The sequence below is a fragment of the Magnolia sinica genome, chromosome 3 (genome assembly GCF_029962835.1).
Source record: "Magnolia sinica isolate HGM2019 chromosome 3, MsV1, whole genome shotgun sequence".
In the NCBI taxonomy this organism is placed as follows: domain Eukaryota; kingdom Viridiplantae; phylum Streptophyta; class Magnoliopsida; order Magnoliales; family Magnoliaceae; genus Magnolia; species Magnolia sinica.
The window spans coordinates 127,230,611-127,251,395 of NC_080575.1; the positions used below are offsets into that span (position 1 = coordinate 127,230,611).

The 20,785-nt window shown below is 41.0% G+C and overlaps 1 protein-coding gene across 2 annotated transcripts in view; it reads left to right on the forward strand.

Moving 5' to 3' along the window:
• The first annotated feature begins 398 nt into the window (after positions 1–398).
• The window catches only part of LOC131241234 (mitochondrial inner membrane protein OXA1-like), a 37,138-nt gene continuing 16,751 nt past the window's right edge, over positions 399–20,785 (forward strand). Inside the window, exons 1-5 of one of the 2 annotated variants that reach the window (XM_058239973.1) lie at positions 399–527; positions 4,400–4,864; positions 7,868–7,958; positions 20,483–20,527; positions 20,682–20,740. In XM_058239973.1, coding sequence (XP_058095956.1) covers positions 520–527; positions 4,400–4,864; positions 7,868–7,958; positions 20,483–20,527; positions 20,682–20,740 — 668 coding nt within the window. In that variant the 5' untranslated portion in view covers positions 399–519. Of the gene's footprint in view, positions 528–4,373; positions 4,865–7,867; positions 7,959–20,482; positions 20,528–20,681; positions 20,741–20,785 lie in introns of those variants that run through there. The other variant, XM_058239972.1, reaches the window with a different exon arrangement.

Genomic DNA, 20,785 nt, shown 5'->3' on the forward strand with positions numbered 1-20,785 from the left:
TATCCAAAGGCCATATGGACCACACCACAAATAGCAGCGGAGATAATGATTTTCACCGTTAAAAAATTCATAAGGCCCACCATAACGTTTATTTTTCATCCAATCTGTTCATAAGATCACAAAAACCTGGATGAAGAGGAAAAACAAATTTCATATTGATCCAAAACTTCTGTAGCCCTAAAAAGGGTTTCATTGGCATACGTTGAATCTCCCACTGCTTTTTGTAGTGTGATCTACTTGATAGTTATATCTGTCTTATTTTTCGTCTCAAGCCTTAAGACGAGCTCGCCAAATGGGCGAACGGTTTGGATATAACACTACTTCATGATCAGTCCAACATAACTTCCTGACGTCAATACAGCAGGCTGGTGTGAGGTACACCAGCCAATCCGCTTCCAAAGTATTGCGTGTCCCGCGGGCTGTCATTTCCATAGCCTTTCGTTCCTCCAGGGAGAGAGGTTTTACCAGTTACAGTGCTAGGGTTTTAGTTCTTTCCTTCTGAAATACTCGATTGATTCGATGTACAGGTCTATAAGATCTCTCTCTCTCTCTCTCTCTCTCTCTCTCTCTCTCCGATTTCAATTTCTTCATATCACGGATTTTCTAGTCCGAAAATTCTACTGAAATTGAAAATTTCAATATCAGATTTCCATATTTCCATCCATGTGTGATTCTACTAACTTTTGAAACTTTGAAGATCGTTTATATGTTCTTTCGTTTCAATTGCAAATGATTCTTCGTACTGACAGTTATCTCGACTCATATCGATCATAGCGTTTGGATGCACAGTTTTATTGCGATAATTCACGAATGCAACCCCAGATTACTTCGTTCCGGGTATCAGTAGGGCTTGGGCTGTCAACAGGCTGGGCTAAGGTCAGCCCGAGCACCACTTGCCCGGACAGACCTATGGGCATGATAGTTACGCCTGGGTCTGGCCCATTTCAGATGTGAACGGGCATCAATTAGGGCTTGGGCCAGGTCTTGAATACAAAATGTTGTGAAATCTAAACCCAGACTTTATTTTTCGGACCCAAAAGTCAGGCCTAAGCTGGGCCCGTGGACGTATAGGTTAAACCCAAGCATGGCCCGAGGCAGGCTTGGCCTGGGAGTCCGACGGGCCAGCTGCCCCATTGATATCTCTGGGTATTGGGATTTGTTTGGTTGTTGATTATTCCAGTAGAGATCATTTTACTTGGGTTAGGGACACTTCCTATCACTATCAGAATATAAACTGGGGTTGTGTTGGATCCGATATTCAAGAGCATCTTAAAAGAAAATTGTAGTTTTAGGCTCCTGGGTTTGGATGTTCAATTGAATTGAATTGGAACAATCCAGCTCGATAAAGTGGAAACGATGAGGGCTGGTGCTTAGATGCACAAGATAATTGAATTTTTGAAAGTTCAGTTTGGTCCAGCCGAAATGACAAAATTAATGACATTCCCTCATTTTTGTAATAAGTAAGGCTCAAACTGCAATTAGGTGTCTTTCAAGTCCAACTTGGAAGTAATGCAATTGCAATTAGGAGCTCAGTCCCTTAATCTGTCTTACAGTGAAACCGGTAAAAATACCCTCTTATAAGGACAGAATTACGATATGCTTATTTCCACTATTTTAGACTTGAATAGTTTGAATTCTGTTTGATTGTGTAGCAAAACACACCCCAAAATTTGCTGCACTCACACAGCAGTTCAGATAATTTCAAGCCCCCGGTCTGAAACATTGAATTGCCATCAAGGTTTGGTCTTTGATATGTATAAAATGGCCCCACCTCTGTTTAACTGATTAAAAGTCCAGCTCAAAATGCATGGATCTGGAATTAAGAACTGGTCCTAGATACGGACTAAAATGTCCACACCTTCATTTTGGACTTGAATTGTTTGAATTCAAGTCCAAAATGAAACCGGTAAAAACACTCTCTTATAAGGACAGAATTACGATATGCTTATTTCCACTATTTTAGACTTGAATAGTTTGAATTCTGTTTGATTGTGTAGCAAAACACACCCCAAAATTTGCTGCACTCACACAGCAGTTCAGATAATTTCAAGCCCCCGGTTCGAAACATTGAATTGTCATCAAGGTTTGGTCTTTGATATGTATAAAATGGCCCCACCTCTGTTTAACTGATTAAAAGTCCAGCTCAAAATGCATGGATCTGGAATTAAGAACTGGTCCTAGATACGGACTAAAATGTCCACACCTTCATTTTGGACTTGAATTGTTTGAATTCAAGTCCAAAATGAAACCGGTAAAAACACTCTCTTATAAGGACAGAATTACGATATGCTTATTTCCACTATTTTAGACTTGAATAGTTTGAATTCTGTTTGATTGTGTAGCAAAACACACCCCAAAATTTGCTGCACTCACACAGCAGTTCAGATAATTTCAAGCCCCCGGTTCGAAACATTGAATTGTCATCAAGGTTTGGTCTTTGATATGTATAAAATGGCCCCACCTCTGTTTAACTTATTAAAAGTCCAGCTCAAAATGCATGGATCTGGAATTAAGAACTGGTCCTAGATACGGACTAAAATGTCCACACCTTCATTTTGGACTTGAATTGTTTGAATTCAAGTCCAAAATGAAACCGGTAAAAACACTCTCTTATAAGGACAGAATTACGATATGCTTATTTCCACTATTTTAGACTTGAATAGTTTGAATTCTGTTTGATTGTCTAGCAAAACACACCCCAAAATTTGCTGCACTCACATAGCAGTTCAGATAATTTCAAGCCCCCGGTTCGAAACATTGAATTGCCATCAAGGTTTGGTCTTTGATATGTATAAAATGGCCCCACCTCTGTTTAACTGATTAAAAGTCCAGCTCAAAATGCATGGATCTGGAATTAAGAACTGGTCCTAGATACGGACTAAAATGTCCACACCTTCATTTTGGACTTGAATTGTTTGAATTCAAGTCCAAAATGAAACCGGTAAAAACACTCTCTTATAAGGACAGAATTACGATATGCTTATTTCCACTATTTTAGACTTGAATAGTTTGAATTCTGTTTGATTGTCTAGCAAAACACACCCCAAAATTTGCTGCACTCACATAGCAGTTCAGATAATTTCAAGCCCCCGGTCTGAAACATTGAATTGCCATCAAGGTTTGGTCTTTGATATGTATAAAATGGCCCCACCTCTGTTTAACTGATTAAAAGTCCAGCTCAAAATGCATGGATCTGGAATTAAGAACTGGTCCTAGATACGGACTAAAATGTCCACACCTTCATTTTGGACTTGAATTGTTTGAATTCAAGTCCAAAATGAAACCGGTAAAAACACTCTCTTATAAGGACAGAATTACGATATGCCTATTTCCACTATTTTAGACTTGAATAGTTTGAATTCTGTTTGATTGTGTAGCAAAACACACCCCAAAATTTGCTGCACTCACACAGCAGTTCAGATAATTTCAAGCCCCCGGTTCGAAACATTGAATTGTCATCAAGGTTTGGTCTTTGATATGTATAAAATGGCCCCACCTCTGTTTAACTGATTAAAAGTCCAGCTCAAAATGCATGGATCTGGAATTAAGAACTGGTCCTAGATACGGACTAAAATGTCCACACCTTCATTTTGGACTTGAATTGTTTGAATTCAAGTCCAAAATGAAACCGGTAAAAACACTCTCTTATAAGGACAGAATTACGATATGCTTATTTCCACTATTTTAGACTTGAATAGTTTGAATTCTGTTTGATTGTCTAGCAAAACACACCCCAAAATTTGCTGCACTCACATAGCAGTTCAGATAATTTCAAGCCCCCGGTTCGAAACATTGAATTGCCATCAAGGTTTGGTCTTTGATATGTATAAAATGGCCCCACCTCTGTTTAACTGATTAAAAGTCCAGCTCAAAATGCATGGATCTGGAATTAAGAACTGGTCCTAGATACGGACTAAAATGTCCACACCTTCATTTTGGACTTGAATTGTTTGAATTCAAGTCCAAAATGAAACCGGTAAAAACACTCTCTTATAAGGACAGAATTACGATATGCTTATTTCCACTATTTTAGACTTGAATAGTTTGAATTCTGTTTGATTGTCTAGCAAAACACACCCCAAAATTTGCTGCACTCACATAGCAGTTCAGATAATTTCAAGCCCCCGGTTCGAAACATTGAATTGCCATCAAGGTTTGGTCTTTGATATGTATAAAATGGCCCCACCTCTGTTTAACTGATTAAAAGTCCAGCTCAAAATGCATGGATCTGGAATTAAGAACTGGTCCTAGATACGGACTACAATGTCCACACCTTCATTTTGGTCATGTCCTCTATATTTAATTAGATAATTGCAACTTGTTGAGCGGATTGCTCAAATGCACCCTTGTGTAGTGAACATTTATTTATGACTTCCTTTTCGACATTGATGGGTTGCAGGCACAGCATCTCCTCCAGATTTTCCCTTCTCACGCAACGGTTCCACCCATCTTTTATTCACCCTCTTCTACATGACGATGGCGATAAACACGACCGTCCCCCCTCAAATGCATCTGAACCTCAAACAAGTCACCTCACAGGACACAAATTCTACAAGGATCTCAACAGTGCCACTGCTAGATTCAGTTCGATGTTTCAAGGCAGAGTAGGTTTTGCCCCCACTTATCATCTGGGTCTTGGAACCTCTTTTTGTAGCTATTCGTCGAGCACAATCCGAGATGTTTTGGATAAAATTGAATACATGAGTGATGTTGCTGACATCCTTGTGGAGAAAAGTGTGGAAGGAGCGGCCACGCAAGCCCCTGTCGCTAGTGAAGTTGCCATTGCAGCAGCAGATTCATTCTTCCCTGTTGCCGCGTTGCAGTATCTTATTGATGGCATTCATTCTTTTACTGGCTTAAATTGGTAACTCTTCACTTCTGAAAAAAAAATAAAATTGGTAACTCTCCCTTTGTTTCATTTACTTCTATTTGGAATATATGAGCTTTGCCAATCTTGGCATTCACAATGTGACTAGAAATTATTATTATTATCATTATTAACTCACACTCACACCCACACAAACTCTCAAACAACCTCACACTGGAATTAGGAAATTTTTCTATCCCTCTCCACTCTTGTAGATGGAGAGACCACCTTTATAGGCAGAAGAGGCAGATTTGAGAGGCAATGTAGTCCGCAAGATTTGCCTTCTTATTTGAGGACCTGTTGAATCTTTATGTTTTTTTTTTTTTTAAAAGAAAACTTTGAATTTCAGGAGAATCCCTCAATAGTTGAGTCATCTGCGGGAAACTTTAATAATTGCCCTTTCTCTGTGGCTAATGTTGACGTTGACATTGATGGAGAATCTTTTTACTGAAGTTGGAGCTTACATGTCTTAGACGAGTTGGAGTCAAATAATGCTTCTGCTAAAGTGACGATTTCTTCGAGAAGTTCTTTTGATGCTTTGAAAAGGTGAATTTTACCTTACGATTAAAATATCTCACTTCAAGGGATAAGATTGAAGGAGCCCTTCTAGAGAGAGATTGCCCTCAGATCCTTCTCTTGAGGAATTATTATTGCAAGAAGGTTCGTATTTACCAACTAAAGAAATGAATTGGTTTTTGTCAATAAACAATTTTAATATTTTTATTTCAAATGGCTCTTCATCATGAGTCCTTTGAAATTTTTTTTAAAAATAATTCCTCAAGAGAAGGATACGAAAATAGTCTCTCTCTAGAAGAGGGTAATAATGAAGAACCCTCCAATCTTATATCCCTTGAAGTGAAACATTTTAATCTTAAGGTAAAATTCACATTTTTAAAGCATCAAAAGAACTTCTCAAAGAAATTGCCACTTTAACGGAAGCATTGTTCAGCTCCAATTCATCCAAGACACATAAGCTCCAGCTTCAGTAAAAAGATTCTCCGGTAATATCAACGTCAGCATTAGCTGCAGAGAAAGGAAAATTATTAAAGTCTCCTGCACATACCTCAACTATTAAGTGATTCTCCTAGACTTCAAAATTTTCTTAAAAAATCGTAAAAGATCTCGAATTCAACCATTATTTGGAGTATCCCCGATATTATCTCCAACTTGGCGATACTGATAACACTAGTAGTATAATAAATTCTAGGAATCAACGATGTATCGTGAAGTATTGCCAATATTTTCGACTGTGTAAATTGTAGGTGTTGCTTGTATCACCACTATATTGACAGTATTTCGATAATATCGCCAATGTATTGATATCGCGAAGAATCTGTTTATTGAAAAAACATTATTTCATAATTTTTTTGGGTGCATTATTGTATGTAGTGTTCAAATTGTTGACGATAATATCATGATATGATCATTATTGCAACATGGGGGATATCAAGACCACCTTTTTTTCTTTTTCTTTTTTGGTTTTCTTTCCAGTTCATGATTTCTCGGCGAAATATCGTGTGTTGTCGATATTTTCAAATATCAAGAGATGTTTGAATGGAAGGTTAGATAGTTGGATGGATTGATGGGATGGTTGGACTGATTTCTTATAATAACATATGCTTTTAGGCCCCCATTAAATGTAAACTTATTATGTATGCATTTGTTTTGGCATTTTTTAATTCCTAAAATATGTGTATTTTAGCATCTCATGACACTAAAAAACTCCACCATTTTCCCCAATGTTTCCTCACATTTCTAGTTATCGGCGATATCAATATTGTTTTCATATCTCTGCCCAACAAACCTTGTAGCGCCGTTACTTCAAACACTAGTAACATCAAGGTACTCCTTGAGGGCTAATGAGTGGACGTGTTATTGGCACTTTCATGGTGGTACCACCTAAATGGATGGATTGGATTACCCACATGCACACCACGTGTGGTTTCTCCCTGTGTGTGTGTGTGTGTGTGTGTGAGAGAGAGAGAGAGAGAGAGAGAGAGAGAGAGAGAGAGAGAGAGAGAGAGAGAGCACTATAACCATTCAATTGCGTTGAGGGGAGAAACTACCAAAATGGCCTCCATCATTCTCTTTAAAAACGTAGTGAAGTTGAGAATTGTTGGGCCCACATGTCATGTGTATGACATCCAACTGGTCCAACATACGAAGCCCATCGTGATGATCAAGCAAACCAAAAATCTGGCCAATCAAATCATCAGATGAGCTAAACATGAATATAAATATTTTTGGGTCTTGTACATTGTTTTTATATGGTGTGGCCACCATATGATTGGATCATCCATTTTTTTGGTTCATCTAATTACCATGATGGGTTACATTTGTTGGACAGTTTAGATGCCATACGTATAAGATGTGGGGCCCACAATTCTTGATGTTACCATTTTTTTAAAAGGAAAAATGGCATTTTGGTCATTTTATCCATCAAAAGCAGTATTTGGTAAAATTGGAAGGAATTTTGCGGTAGAAATCCCCAAGAAGAAATATGGAGTGAGGAAGAGGGGGGAAAGAGAGAAAACTTCAAACATGGTAAAAAAGGAATGTGGGATACAAAATGATTGTTCTTTGTTTTTAGGATATTGTTGCTTTAATTGATTAATAAAATGCTGAGGGCAAGAAAAAAAAAAACACTAATGGCAATAATGGTTTGTCTAACGTGGGGGGTGTCTAAGGAGGGATTTATGAAACAAGGGTCCTTGCTGGAATCAAAACATGGAGAGGGAACTGTTGGTCCACAAAACAGGAGCAGAGGGGTATTTGGTCTTTATCCCTCAAAAAAATTTATTACCACTCAAAAAAGAATCTATTTGAAATTTGCAGTGCTTTGTCTTATATTAAATGTTTTCAATTGCTATCCATCTTTCAAAAAAAAATTTAAAAAAAAATCCATTGCTATCAAAATATGAGGGTTACATATTGCCATAGGGACTGGCAGATTAGTTTGATACCTCCGTGTCCTCTTAAGTTATAGTATCTTTATTTCAGGTGGGCAGCCATTGCTCTAACAACCATTGTGATTCGAACTGCTACAGTTCCACTTCTAATAAATCAACTTAAGGCTACTTCAAAACTTGCTGTAAGTTGCATTGCTTGCTTCATCCCTCCTTTATACTAATTCTATGTTTTTATTCTGTGTGCCTAACGTGCTGTCTGTTCTCCAGTGGTGAGTTACTGAAATTGGCCATTCTATAAGTCATAGTTCTTGGCACATGTGCTGCTGTAGCTTCAAAGCTTAGTACCTTTTGAACAATTCAGGAATCTTTTAAGTCCAATAATTGTTTTTTTTTTTTTTTTTTTTAATGGTCAATACACACACTTTCACACCCACACACCACATGGGTTATCGAACCCATACCCTCAGTGCTGAAACACAGTGTCTACCACTGAGCCATGAATAGAGACCCAGATCAATAATTGTTTAATTCTGCTGTTATTTGAATCTCAACTCATTGCGACTTTGTGATGCTGCTTTTTTATGGTGGCCCCCCGAGTATCACACAGCCAACTTCAAGTCTATGAGAACTGCATTTTGACGCTATTTTGGCGCACCTTCATGTTTGACAAACATGGTGTCCCTGCTCCACACCATTTTGTTACATCAGTTTCACTTGACTATATCAACCTTTCCTTCCTCTTTTGATGCCTTTCTCTACTTTGAATCGTCCTGCAACTTCAAAAGACTCATCTAGGGCCAGTTCACATTTATTTTGGGCAAACATAATTTTTCTTTCATCTTGTTTTCTTGAGTTTGCTTTTGTAGACATAGATGATCATCATTTGTTTGCATTTTCATTAACCTTTACCGGTGTGACTTGTTCTTGCACGGCCCAAATCTTGACTTCATGACTTCTTGCTAGTGGTGATCCATGCTAATCTTATTTGCTAAGATACAAAGTTCTGCAGTAATATTGCTTATTTTCCCTGCCACCAATGACGCATCACATCCATGATGAACAAACAATGGTGGTATGATCATATTATATTGCTTATTTGTCATTTTCTTGTATAGTTCATGATGGGGACATCCCGCGCACGCCGTCCACACGTGCACGCACACCACCCCCCCACGCTCGTACGCCAAAAGGAGGGCCCCACCGTCGATCTGGATCGATAACGCCATCTAGGGAGGGTCTTCTAGTTAGAAGACGAAGTTTTGGTTCAAAAGGGTGGGCTCGATAGTTAAAAAAAGCCCATCATGGGATCTCATGATCGTGGCCCACTCGTCGGATTGATTTCATATTTTAGGTTTTGCTTATTGTTATTATTTAGAACATCGTGAACGCTTTAGATTTCTTTGTTTAGTTTTTATTTTAGTTTACTTCATCGCCAAGTAATAGGTTGCGCACATGGTGCAAGTTTTTGGGGTATAGGGTTTTCCCTATAAATAAGTACCCCTTTTAGTTCTTTTCATTCATTGAAGCGTAATAAAAATTCTGCGTTTTTTTACTCTCTAAGTTGAGAAATCCAATTGGGTGCGAAGCCCTTCCTTCATCGAAGGGTTAACTACAGTGGTGCGAAGCCACATCTATCCCGATTCGCCCTCATCCATCGCCATCTTCTACCATCCCTTCTTCTCATCTCACCCCATCATCTACACTTCAAATCAATCATCTATTGCAATAATTCTCCTCCCCACAGCAGAATTTCAGAATCTGACTTTACGGGAGGGCTGAAACTTTGGCGGAGCACCACGCACAAACCGTACATCGGATCGAGATAAGATTTAGAGGTTTTGGAGTCCATCCCTGGCTGACGAGGGCCAAGGTGGCCTTTTTTCAGTGGGTCCCGCACACGTGCGGTCAGGATCACACGCACATGCGTCTGAACCATTGTTGTTGTCCACGCATGCGGTACTTCTTTAGTTCGTCTCTCTCCTCTCTTTCACTCCGCTTTCACTTAAAATCTCTAAACCTAATCCCAAATTACTCAAATCTCTAATTTTATGCCCCTTTTCTTACCCTGGGTTCTCCGAATTGGAATTGGTGAATCCCTTGGATTATGGACTGATTGTTGTGCATGTGTGGATGATTTTTCACTTCCCTTTGAGTATCGATTGGTCCATAATTTTACTGATCCAACCCTAACCTGTGTAGGCCTGGGCCCATACAGATTCCCCTTGCTTGAATGTTTGAACTTTTGCGTGGGATGTGGAATTTTATATGATTGTTTCTGAATTAGTATAATCTAAAGCCTGAGATCTTGCATATCATATTTAAATTTCATGTCCTGCATCAAATTTGGTATCAAAGCTTAGGGCCTGTTTGGGCGGTGGGATTAGAAGGGATTAGGTGGGATGGGGTTCATCTAGTTCTGTGCCAATTCCACTCCATGTTTGGGAAGAAAGGAAAAGCTTGGAATTACATTAAATGGAATTGCATTGGGTCCCGTGCCAATTTCACTCAATGTTAACATGTTGTGTAGGTCCCACCATGATGTGTGGGCTATATCCACACTGTCCACCCATTTATCGAGATTATTTTAGAGCATGGGCCCAAAAATCAGGTAAATCTAAAGCTCAAGTGGACCCCACCATAGAAAGCAACGGGGATTGAATACTTACCGTTGAAAACTTCTTTGGGGCCGCATAAGTTTTGGATCTACCTCATTTTTAGGCCCATGCCCTAAAAATGAGGTTACGAAACAAATGAACGGTTTAGATATAACACGTGTGTGTTATTCTCATTAATTTCAAATGATGGTAGGTATATCCATTCAATGTACCACCGTATTATCAACAAAGCATGGCATTAATCTTATCCCATGGCAACAGGGGACAATCCCTGCCATGGGCAATAATTATGTTTTTTGAATCCCATCCCACCTAATCCCTTCTAATTCCACCGCCCAAACTGGCCCTTAGGGTTCTTATAAGGGAATACATTACTTGTTTAGGGTTAGTTTGTTTGAGTCCTTCATGCATCCAGTCCATCACATGTAGCTTTTAGGAGTCTGTAATCCCTGATATTAGTTGTTGAAATTTCTGTTAGCAGGAAGTTAGCAATTTACATTACTGTAACTTTCTGTTATTCCTTTAATTTGACAACTATATTGCTGGATTTTAGTAGCACTGCGTAGTTTCCCTCATATAGAGTCTCATAGGATCATTTAGTCCAATATAGTCATCGTAGAAAGTCCTTAGGTGGAGTTAGCAAGTTGTACGCCCACACGTACGGGTCATGGTTTTGGCTAGCACACTACACTAAACATGGAACAACTGCTAGAGTCACTAAACAAGCTATCCCAGCAGATCGAGTCTTAGGGTAAGTGCTTGGAACAATGCATAGATCAACGCCTTGACCAAATAGAGGCCTCCCTCAGGACAAACCCTACCATTAGGGAAGATGGTCAATCTCAGGCAGGTGGCCGAGAGGATAGACCAATGAATGGAGGTGGCCAAGGAATCAGTCATGGGCGTGCACCCGTACCCAATGTTGTCAAATTGCATATGCGATTGCATGCGATCAGCATATGCTGTTCGCATATGCGATCGCCCAATCGCATATGCCATGGCATATTTTTTTTCAAAAAAAAAAAAACTTAAAATTCATCTAATTAGTACACATGATTGGATTGGGTTATTTTACTTATTTCATTATAGTTTGAGTGTTTCATTAAGTGATATATTTAATTACTTATATTATATTATATAAATTTTAACAAAACAATCAACAAGCTACATTAAAAGATAACTAATTATTATAAACTTCGAACAAAGAAATTTTAGTGATAAATGGATAACTTGAAACAACTTACAAGTTATAACTTACAACTTAATTTACAAAAAGTAAGCACAACTTATAAAATACAAAAAATAAACATAATTGAAATAATTGTAGAGAGATTAGAGTAAGAAAGAAAGAGGTGTAAGAGAGAAAGAGTAAGTGATTTAGAGCTTTGGAGTAAAGAATAGTGAAAATGGAGGGAATCTGAGTGCCTAATTATAGACAAAATTTCTCCAATTTGAAAAAATAAAAAAATATAAAAAAAATCTTCTGCTCTTGGCTATTAGGAAATATGCGATCGCATATGCAGTATTTGATCGCATACTGATGTAGAGCGGGTCGCAGACAGTTTCATGGCCAAGATGGATAAGAGAAGGCCCGGTCGACGACAGAAGTGATCCGGACCGTCGGACCTTAAATCGGGTGTATCTCGCAATCTGGAATGAGTTACCTAACGTAAAATATATGATTTTGGGGTAGAACGAGCTACTTTAGCCAATCAACCCAACTATGCCGGGTTATGCATCCTGGAATTGCGAAAAACCCCTGGATCGACGGTCGTTTCCCTGCTTTAATTTCGTTTTTACTATAAATAGTAAGTTTTAGTTTGATTATAACTCTTCATCCCTCGGGCTTTAGGAGTTGCGTCCAACGTGAAAAGAGCTTAGAATAATTAGGGGAACGGTTTGGTGAAGCCAAATAGGACACTTACTATTTTTGGCCGAAAACCTTGCGCACTAGTAGACATCACGACTGTTTATAAATAGTAAGTTTACTATTTATAGTAAGTCGCGGATTCTAGGAGTTTTAGTTGTAGTTTGATTCTGATTTCTTTCCCATTGCTTGGTACCCCTATTTAAAGGGTTGTGAACTTGTTTTTAGTTATCAATTAATCAATTTCGAATTTCTTAGAATTTATTTCTATTTTTCTGCTTTCTTTCCTCGTGGATTCGAGAAGTCTCTGTGAGGAGTTCAGAGAAGCTCCGTGGATTCGGAGTAATTATCCTCATCACGTTCATCCCTGCGTCAATTGGTATCAGAGCGAGGATTCCCCTCGGGCCGATGGCAAACAACGAAGGTATGAATTAAAATCCTGTGGACGGTGATCCAGGGATTCGTTATCTTTCAGAAAGAATGGAAGCTTTCCACCGGGAGAGTCAGTTGACCATGCAAGGGCTGCAGGCAACTCTCGACCGTCTTGCGGATGCGCTACTTCCGCCCCGAGCCCTAGGCGGTGCTCCACCACCTTTGGTTGCTTCACCACCCATGGTTACTGTACGACACAATCCCGATTTTCGTAGAGCACTACCAGTGGCAAACCATAGGGCTGCACCAGATGATTCAAGTTCTAGCGACGAGGACCTTAATGAGGGTTTTGCCCGATGACCAATCCATGGAGGTGATCATCTAGATTGTGCTGAAAGAGACTATCGAGGTAAGGCTGAACTTCCTAGTTTTAACGGTTTATTACGTATAAAAGATTTTATCGATTGGCTAGCGAAGTAAAGAGATATTTTGATCATATAGACGTGTCAGATCATAAAAGGATAAAATTGGTAGCGTTTAAATTAAAATCTAGCGCTTCTGCATGGTAGGAACAATTATAACTCTCACAAGCCCGTCAGAACAAGACTCCCATCTCATCATGGCCACGGATGAGACGTCTTCTTCGATCACGATTTCTCCGCAGTGATTATGAGCAGATATTATTCCAGCAATATCAAAATTGCTGACAAGAAAATCAAACCGTCACAGATTACACTGAAGAATTCCAATGGTTGGCTACACGAAACGATCTGTCAGAATCTGAATCACAGAAGGTTGCACAATTTATAGGTGGGTTGTGACCGACAATTTAGGACCGAGTTCAGATGTACCCAGTCTGGACCGTGGATGAAGCAGTTCAATTGGCGGGTAGGGCAGAAACACAACTTGCAAGAACTCCTGCTCGTCCATATCTTTCAACTCGACCCCCCATGACGGGTCCCACGCAGAATCCAGTGCTAGCACGAGGAAATGATCCAGTAGGAGAACGTCCTCAACCTCCTACAACTGCAAACTGTGATACGGGGAGCGGCTCATTCAGACCTTAACGTGCAGCACCCACAACAGCAGATCTGAGTAGGATTCCAAATCCTTATGCTCGGCCAAGGTCGAACAATTGTTACCGTTGTGGCCAACCAGGCCACTTATCAAACACTTGTCCTCAACGTCCCGCAGTACACTTGACTATAAACGAAAGGGGCACTGAAGATGAGGCCACAGAAGAACATGGCTTTGATGAACATGAACAAACCACTGAAGAAATAGCAGGTGGCGATGAAGTGACGAGCGAGGATCGTGGCGAATTTATAGTTGTGAGGCGATTACTGTATGCCCCACAAAAGGAATTACATCCACAGCGATACAATATATTTCGTACTCAGTGTACTGTCAACGGAAAGGTCTGTGATGTGATCATAAACAGTGGTAGTAGCGAGAACATCGTCTCAAGAGTGATGGTGGACAAGTTGCAGCTACCAACGATGAAGCATCCTTCCCTGTACTCAATTGGCTGAATAAAAAAGGTGAATGAGACCAAGGTAACTAAACAATGCACTATCTCGTTTTCAATTAGCAAAAATTATAAGGATCAAATACTTTGTGACGTGGTCGACATGAAAGCTTGTCATATGCTACTCGGTCGACCCTGGCAGTCGGACCGTAATGCGACCCATCGGGGACGAGATAATGTCTACATATTCGTCAAGGATAGTCGAAAAATAATCCTTGCCCCTATGGCACTAGAGAACCACCCTGAAGCTTCTAAAGTGGAAGGGAGTTGCCTCTTGACCATTCGGGATTTCATGGAGGAATCCAAGGAAACCGGCGAGGTATACGCCGTAGTGGTGAAGGGCGAGGAAGAGGAACCCTCAAACATCCCTCCAAGTTTAAGACTATTGCTAAATGAATTCAAAGAAGTCTGTCCTGAGGATTTACCTGATGGATTGCCCCCATAAGGGACATCCAACATCACATAGACCTCGTCCATGGGACTAGCCTGCCCAACCGCCCTCATTATCAGATGAGTCCAAAGGAGTTTGAGATACTTTAGGGGTAAGTGGAGGAATTGATCCGTAAGGGTCTCTTGAGAGAGAGAGCATGAGCCCATGTGTCGTACCAGCATTATTAACGCCAAAAAAAGATGAAAGCTGGCGCATGTATATCGACAGTCGGGCAATCAACAAAATTACCATTAAGTATCGGTTCCTAATACCACAGTTGAACGACATGCTCGATATGCTAGAAGGGGCCAAGGTGTTCTCTAAACTAAATCTAAGGAGCGGGTACCATCAGATTCGTATCCGACCCGGTGATGAGTGGAAAACGGCATTTAAGACCAAGGAAGGGTTGTATGAGTGGCTGGTCATGCCCTTCGACCTATCGAACGCACTAAGTACTTTTATGTATCTAATGAATCGAGTTCTAAAACCGTTCACTGGCCGATTTGTGGTAGAGTATTTTGATGACATATTGATATATAGTCAGGATGAGGCGGAGCACAGGAAATATCTCAGGCAGTTGCTACAGGTCCTACAAATTAACAAGTTGTACCTCAACTTGAAGAAGTGTAGTTTTTTTAACTGACGGCCTGTTGTTTCTTGGATTTGTTGTAACGTCCACAGGCATTCGTGTGGACGATAAAAAGGTGCGAGCTATTAGGGAGTGGCAGATCCCGACAAACATTCATGATGTGAGGAGTTTTCACGGGTTGGCGACCTTCTATCGTTGATTTGTGCGAGATTTTAGCACCATAGTTGCGCCTATAACAGATTGCATGAAAAAAGGACCGTTCCAGTGGACCGATAAAGCTGACAAAAGCTTTCATAAGATCAAGCATCGTTTGTCTACAACACCAGTCTTGGTACTTCCTAATTTCGACAAATTGTTTGAGGTTGAGTGTAACGCTTCATACGTTGGAATTGGGGGAGTATTATCACAGGAAGGCAGGCCGATAGCCTTCTACAGCAAGAAGCTTAGCGAAGCCCCAAAGAAGTGGTCAACTTATGAGCTTGAGTTGTACGCAGTTGTTCAGGCGCTGCGACATTGGCGGCATTATCTGATTCAAAGAGAGTTTGTTCTATACACTGACCATCAAGCATTAAAGTTTATTAATAGTCAGACTAACGTGAATCGTGTGCATGCTAGATGGGTTGCGCTTTTACAGGAATTCACGTTCGTTCTGAAGCACAAGTCAGGGCAGCAGAACAAGGTGGCTGATGCACTTAGCCGTCGTGCATCACTACTTTTTACGATGAGCAACAAGGTGGTCGGCTTCGACTGTCTCAAGGAGCTGTATGTCGAGGATGAGGACTTTAAAGATTCTTGGGTGAAGTGCCAAGAAGGTCACCCTAGTGACCTTCATATACAGGACAATTTTCTCTTCAAAGGGAATCGATTGTGCATCCCCCAAAGTTCTCTGAGGGAGCAGATTCTTCAGGAGCTACATGAAGGTGGCCTCGGTGGACACCTTGGGCGAGACAAGACTCGAGCTCTTGTGAAAGAGCGGTATTACTGGCTATAATTAGTACGTGATGTAGGAAAAACCGTACAACGTTGTCATGTTTGTCGGACCTCCAATGGACAATATCAAAATACGGGCCTCTACACCCCGTTACCTGTGCCTGACGGTCCTTGGGAGGATTTATCAATGGACTTCGTGCTTGGTCTCCCACGAACACAACGCGGTGTGGATTCGGTGTTCGTGGTGGTAGATCGTTTCTCCAAGACACTTTATCCCATGCAAGAAGACCCTCGATGCAACACACGTGCCGAATCTATTCTTCAGGGAGGTCGTACGGCTACACAGGGTCCCCAAGACCACTTCTGATCGTGATACGAATTCATTAGCCACTTTTGGCAGACTTTGTGGACTCGATTCGATACATGACTTCAATTCAGCAGTGCTTACCACCCATAGACTGATGGACAGACCAAAGTTGTGAATCGCACGTTGGGAAACCTCCTTCGCAGTATTTCAGGAGAAAAACCGAAGCAGTGGGATTTGGCCTTGTCTCAAGCAGAGTTTGCATTCAATAACATGGTGAACCGCTCGACAGGAAAATCACCGTTCCAGATTATCTATGGACGAGTGCCTCGCTACACGCTTGACTTGGTCCCTCTGCCCAAGCACCCAGGCACGAGCATTGCAGCAGAACATATGGCAGACAAGATCATGGGCATCCATGCGGAAGTGCAAACCAAGCTACATACATCGAACGAGAAGTATAAGGAACAAGCGGACAAGCACCGGCAACAAAAAGTGTTCGAGGTGGGCGACCGTGTTATGGTCCATCTGCGCAAAGAGAGATTTCCGACTGGGACGTACAATAAGTTGAAAAATAAGAAGATTGGATCCGTCCCAATCATTCGAAAGATCAATGACAACGCTTATGTTGTTGATCTTCCAGATGACATGGCGATCTCACGGACTTTCAACGTCGCGGACCTAACCGAGTATCATGAACCAGCGAAGGATGAGAACTCAAGGACGAGCTCTTTTGAAGTGGAGGAGACTGATGTAGAGCGGGTCGCAGACAGTTTCATGGCCAAGATGGATCAGAAAAGGCCCGGTCGATGACAGAAGTGATCCAGACCGTCGGACCTTAGATCGGGCGTATCTCGCAATCCGGAATGAGTTACCTGACGTAAAATATATGATTTTGGGGTAGAACGAGCTACTTTAGCCAACCAACCCAGCTACGTGGGTTGCGCAGCCCGGAATTGCGAAAAACCCCTGGATTGACGGTCATTTCCCTGCTTTAATTTCGTTTTTACTATAAATAGTAAGTTTTAGTTTGATTATAACTCTTCATCCGTTGGGCTTTAGGAGTTGCGTCCAACGTGAAAAGAGCTTAGAATAATTAGGGGAACGGTTTGGTGAAGCCAAATAGGACACTTACTATTTTTGGCCGAAAACCTTGCGCACTAGTAGACATCACGACCGTCTATAAATAGTAAGTTTACTATTTATAGTAAGTCGTGGATTCTAGGAGTTTTAGTTGTAGTTTGATTCTGATTTCTTTCCCATTGCTTGGTACCCCTATTTAAAGGGTTGTGAACTCATTTTTAGTCATCAATTAATCAATTTCGAATTTCTTAGAATTTATTTCTATTTTTCTTCTTTCTTTCCTCGTGGATTCGAGAAGTCTCTGTGAGGAGTTCAGAGAAGCTCCGTGGATTCGGGGTAGTTATCCTCATCACGTTCATCCCTGCGTCACATACTCGCATATGCGATCGCATATAAAAGTATGCCATGGCATACTTGCCAGGATCACATATGCCATCATGGCACATGCGATTTGATCAACAGTATGCGCATATGCGATCGCATTTGATAACAATGCCCGTACCCCCACCCCATAAGGGACATCAAGACCATTATTTTGAGGGGTACAACATGTGCGGCCTCGTGGCTAGAGAGTGCACCAGAGGCTGGTGTAGAGTTACCCACTGAGGCCATTCCAGTAGTGGATGAGTTTTGTGATGTTGTTGCTGATGATCTACCAGAGGAGTCTCCCCCTATTAGGGATATAGAGCACACCAGAACATGGGACACCGTAATACCTATAGCTGAGTTTGTATTTAATAGTTCTGTCGATAGGTCCACAGGTCTCAGTCCTTATGAAGTCGTTATTGGTTATAAACCTACAAAACCTATTGATCCTATCCTTCTGTCACTGTCCCATAGGCCGTCAAAGCCTGCAAAGTCTTTTGCGCATCACATTCATTCACGACATCAAAAAATCAGGCAGAAGATCATGACTAGTAATGAACATTACTCACTTTCTGCAGACCAACATAAATGTTTCAAGAAATTCAATGTAAGGGACTGTGATGATCCGCATTAGGCCAGAGCGGTACCCTCAGGGAGCCATTCAAAAATTACACGCGTATAGCGCTGGACCATTCAAAATTATAAAACGAACCAGTCTCAATACATATGTGGCAAATCTTCCACCCTCCATGGGAATTAGTTCCACATTCAATGTGGAAGATCTAGTTGCATTTCAAGGGGGTCATTGGTACATTGTCCAGCCTTTCGCCTAACCATCCTGATTCCCCAAACCTTTCCCTTGATTCATAGCCCCCTCCAGACTCATTTTCTCAGCCTCTACGTCCCATTCATACTCGTCCCGACCCATTTTCTCAGCCTCTACCTCCCATACCTACTCGTCCCGACCGTTCTTCCCAACCTCTACCTACCATACCTAACCTTTACACACCCAGAGAAATAGAGGATATCATGGACCATCAGATAGTTTCAATGTCGGACGACGGGTTTCATAAGTTCTTGGTCAAGTTGAAGTCACGTCCAGCTTCAACCAATACGTGGCTCGCTGAGGAGGAGCTTCAGAGACTTCATCCTTACATCTCGGAGCGGTTCAGGAGTTTTATTTCGCTAGTGGCGAAATCTTCACAGCTGGAGAGAATTGATGAGGACATCTCGCGCACGCCGTCCACACGTGCACACACACCACCCCTACGCTGGTACGCCAGAAGAAGGAAAGCCCCACCGTTGATCTGGATCGATAACGACGTCCAGGGAGGGCCTCCTAGCTAGAAGACGAAATTTTGGTTCAAAAGGGTGGGCCCGATAATCAAGAAAAGCCCATCATGGGATCTCATGATTGTGGCCCACTCGTCGGATTGATTTCATATTTTAGGTTTTGCTTATTGTTATTATTTAGAACATCGTGAACACTTTAGATTTCTTTGTTTGGTTTTTATTTTAGTTTACTTCATCGCCAAGTAATAGGTTGCGCACATGGTGCGAGTTTTTAGGGTATAGGGTTTTCCCTATAAATAGGCACCCCTTGTAGTTCTTTTCATTCATTGAAGCTTAATAAAAATTCTGCGTTTTTCTACTCTCTGAGTTGAGAAATCCAATTGGGTGCGAAGCCCTCTATCGAAGGGTTAACTACCATGATGCGAAGCCACATCTATCCCGATTCGCCCTCATCCATCGCCATCTTCTACCATCCCTTTTTCTCATCTCACCCCATTATCTACACTTCGAATCAATCATCTATTGCAGCAATTCTCCTCTCCACAACAGAATTTCAGAATCTGGCCCTGCAGAAGGGCTAAAACTTCGGCGGAACACCACGCACAAACCATGCATCGGATCGAGCTAAGATTTGGGGGTTTTGAAGTCCATCCCTGGTTGACCAGTGCCAAGGTGGCCTTTTTTCTGAATAGTGGGCCCCACACACCTGCGGCTGGGATCACACACACGTGTGTCTGAGCCATTGTTGTTGTCCACGCGTGCAGTACTTCTCTGGTTCGTCTCTCTCCTCTCTTTCACTCCGCTTTCACCCAAAATCCCTAAACCTAACCCTAAATTACTCAAATATCTAATTTTATGCCCCTTTTCTTACCCTAGGGTTCTCTGAATTGGAATTGGTGAATTCTTTGAATTAGGGACTGATTGCTGTGCATATGTGGATGATTTTTTACTTCCCTTTGAGTATCAATTGGTCCATAATTTTACTGATCCGGCCCTAACCTGTGTAGGCCTGGACCCGTACGGATTCCCCTTCCTTGAATATTTGAACTTTTGTATGGGATGTGAAATTTTATGTGATTGTTTCTGAATTAGTATAATCTAAAGCCTGAGATCTTGCATATCATATTTAAATTTCATGTCCTGCATCAGTTCAATCCTGCTTTCTTTATTTGATTTATGCAACCCCCTTTGTCATACCAATATTGAGTAGACTTATATTTGTCACCCAGTTGCTTATCATCATTCCTGATTATTTGTTACATGCATCTCCTTCTGTCATTGTTTGCTTTACCTGTCTCCTTTCTTATTTAGACATGCTCATAATGACAGGCAATGGGACCGCAAATGGAAGAGATCAAACAACAGATGATGGATGTATGTGTTGAATGATTTTATTTATTTATTATTATTATTATTATTATTATTTTTTAATTCATTGCAATGAAAAACATATCTCCTGAGATTATTGCTTGGTGGTTCATGTATAAATTTCCTTTCCTCTTCAGTAACACATGCCAGCCTTTTGCAGTCAATGGACCCTAAGGCTACTGCAGAAGGTCAGAAACGAATGAAGGCACTGTTCAAAGAGTAAGCAAGTTTTGAAGTCTGTTTTCATCCTTCAATATCTGATAC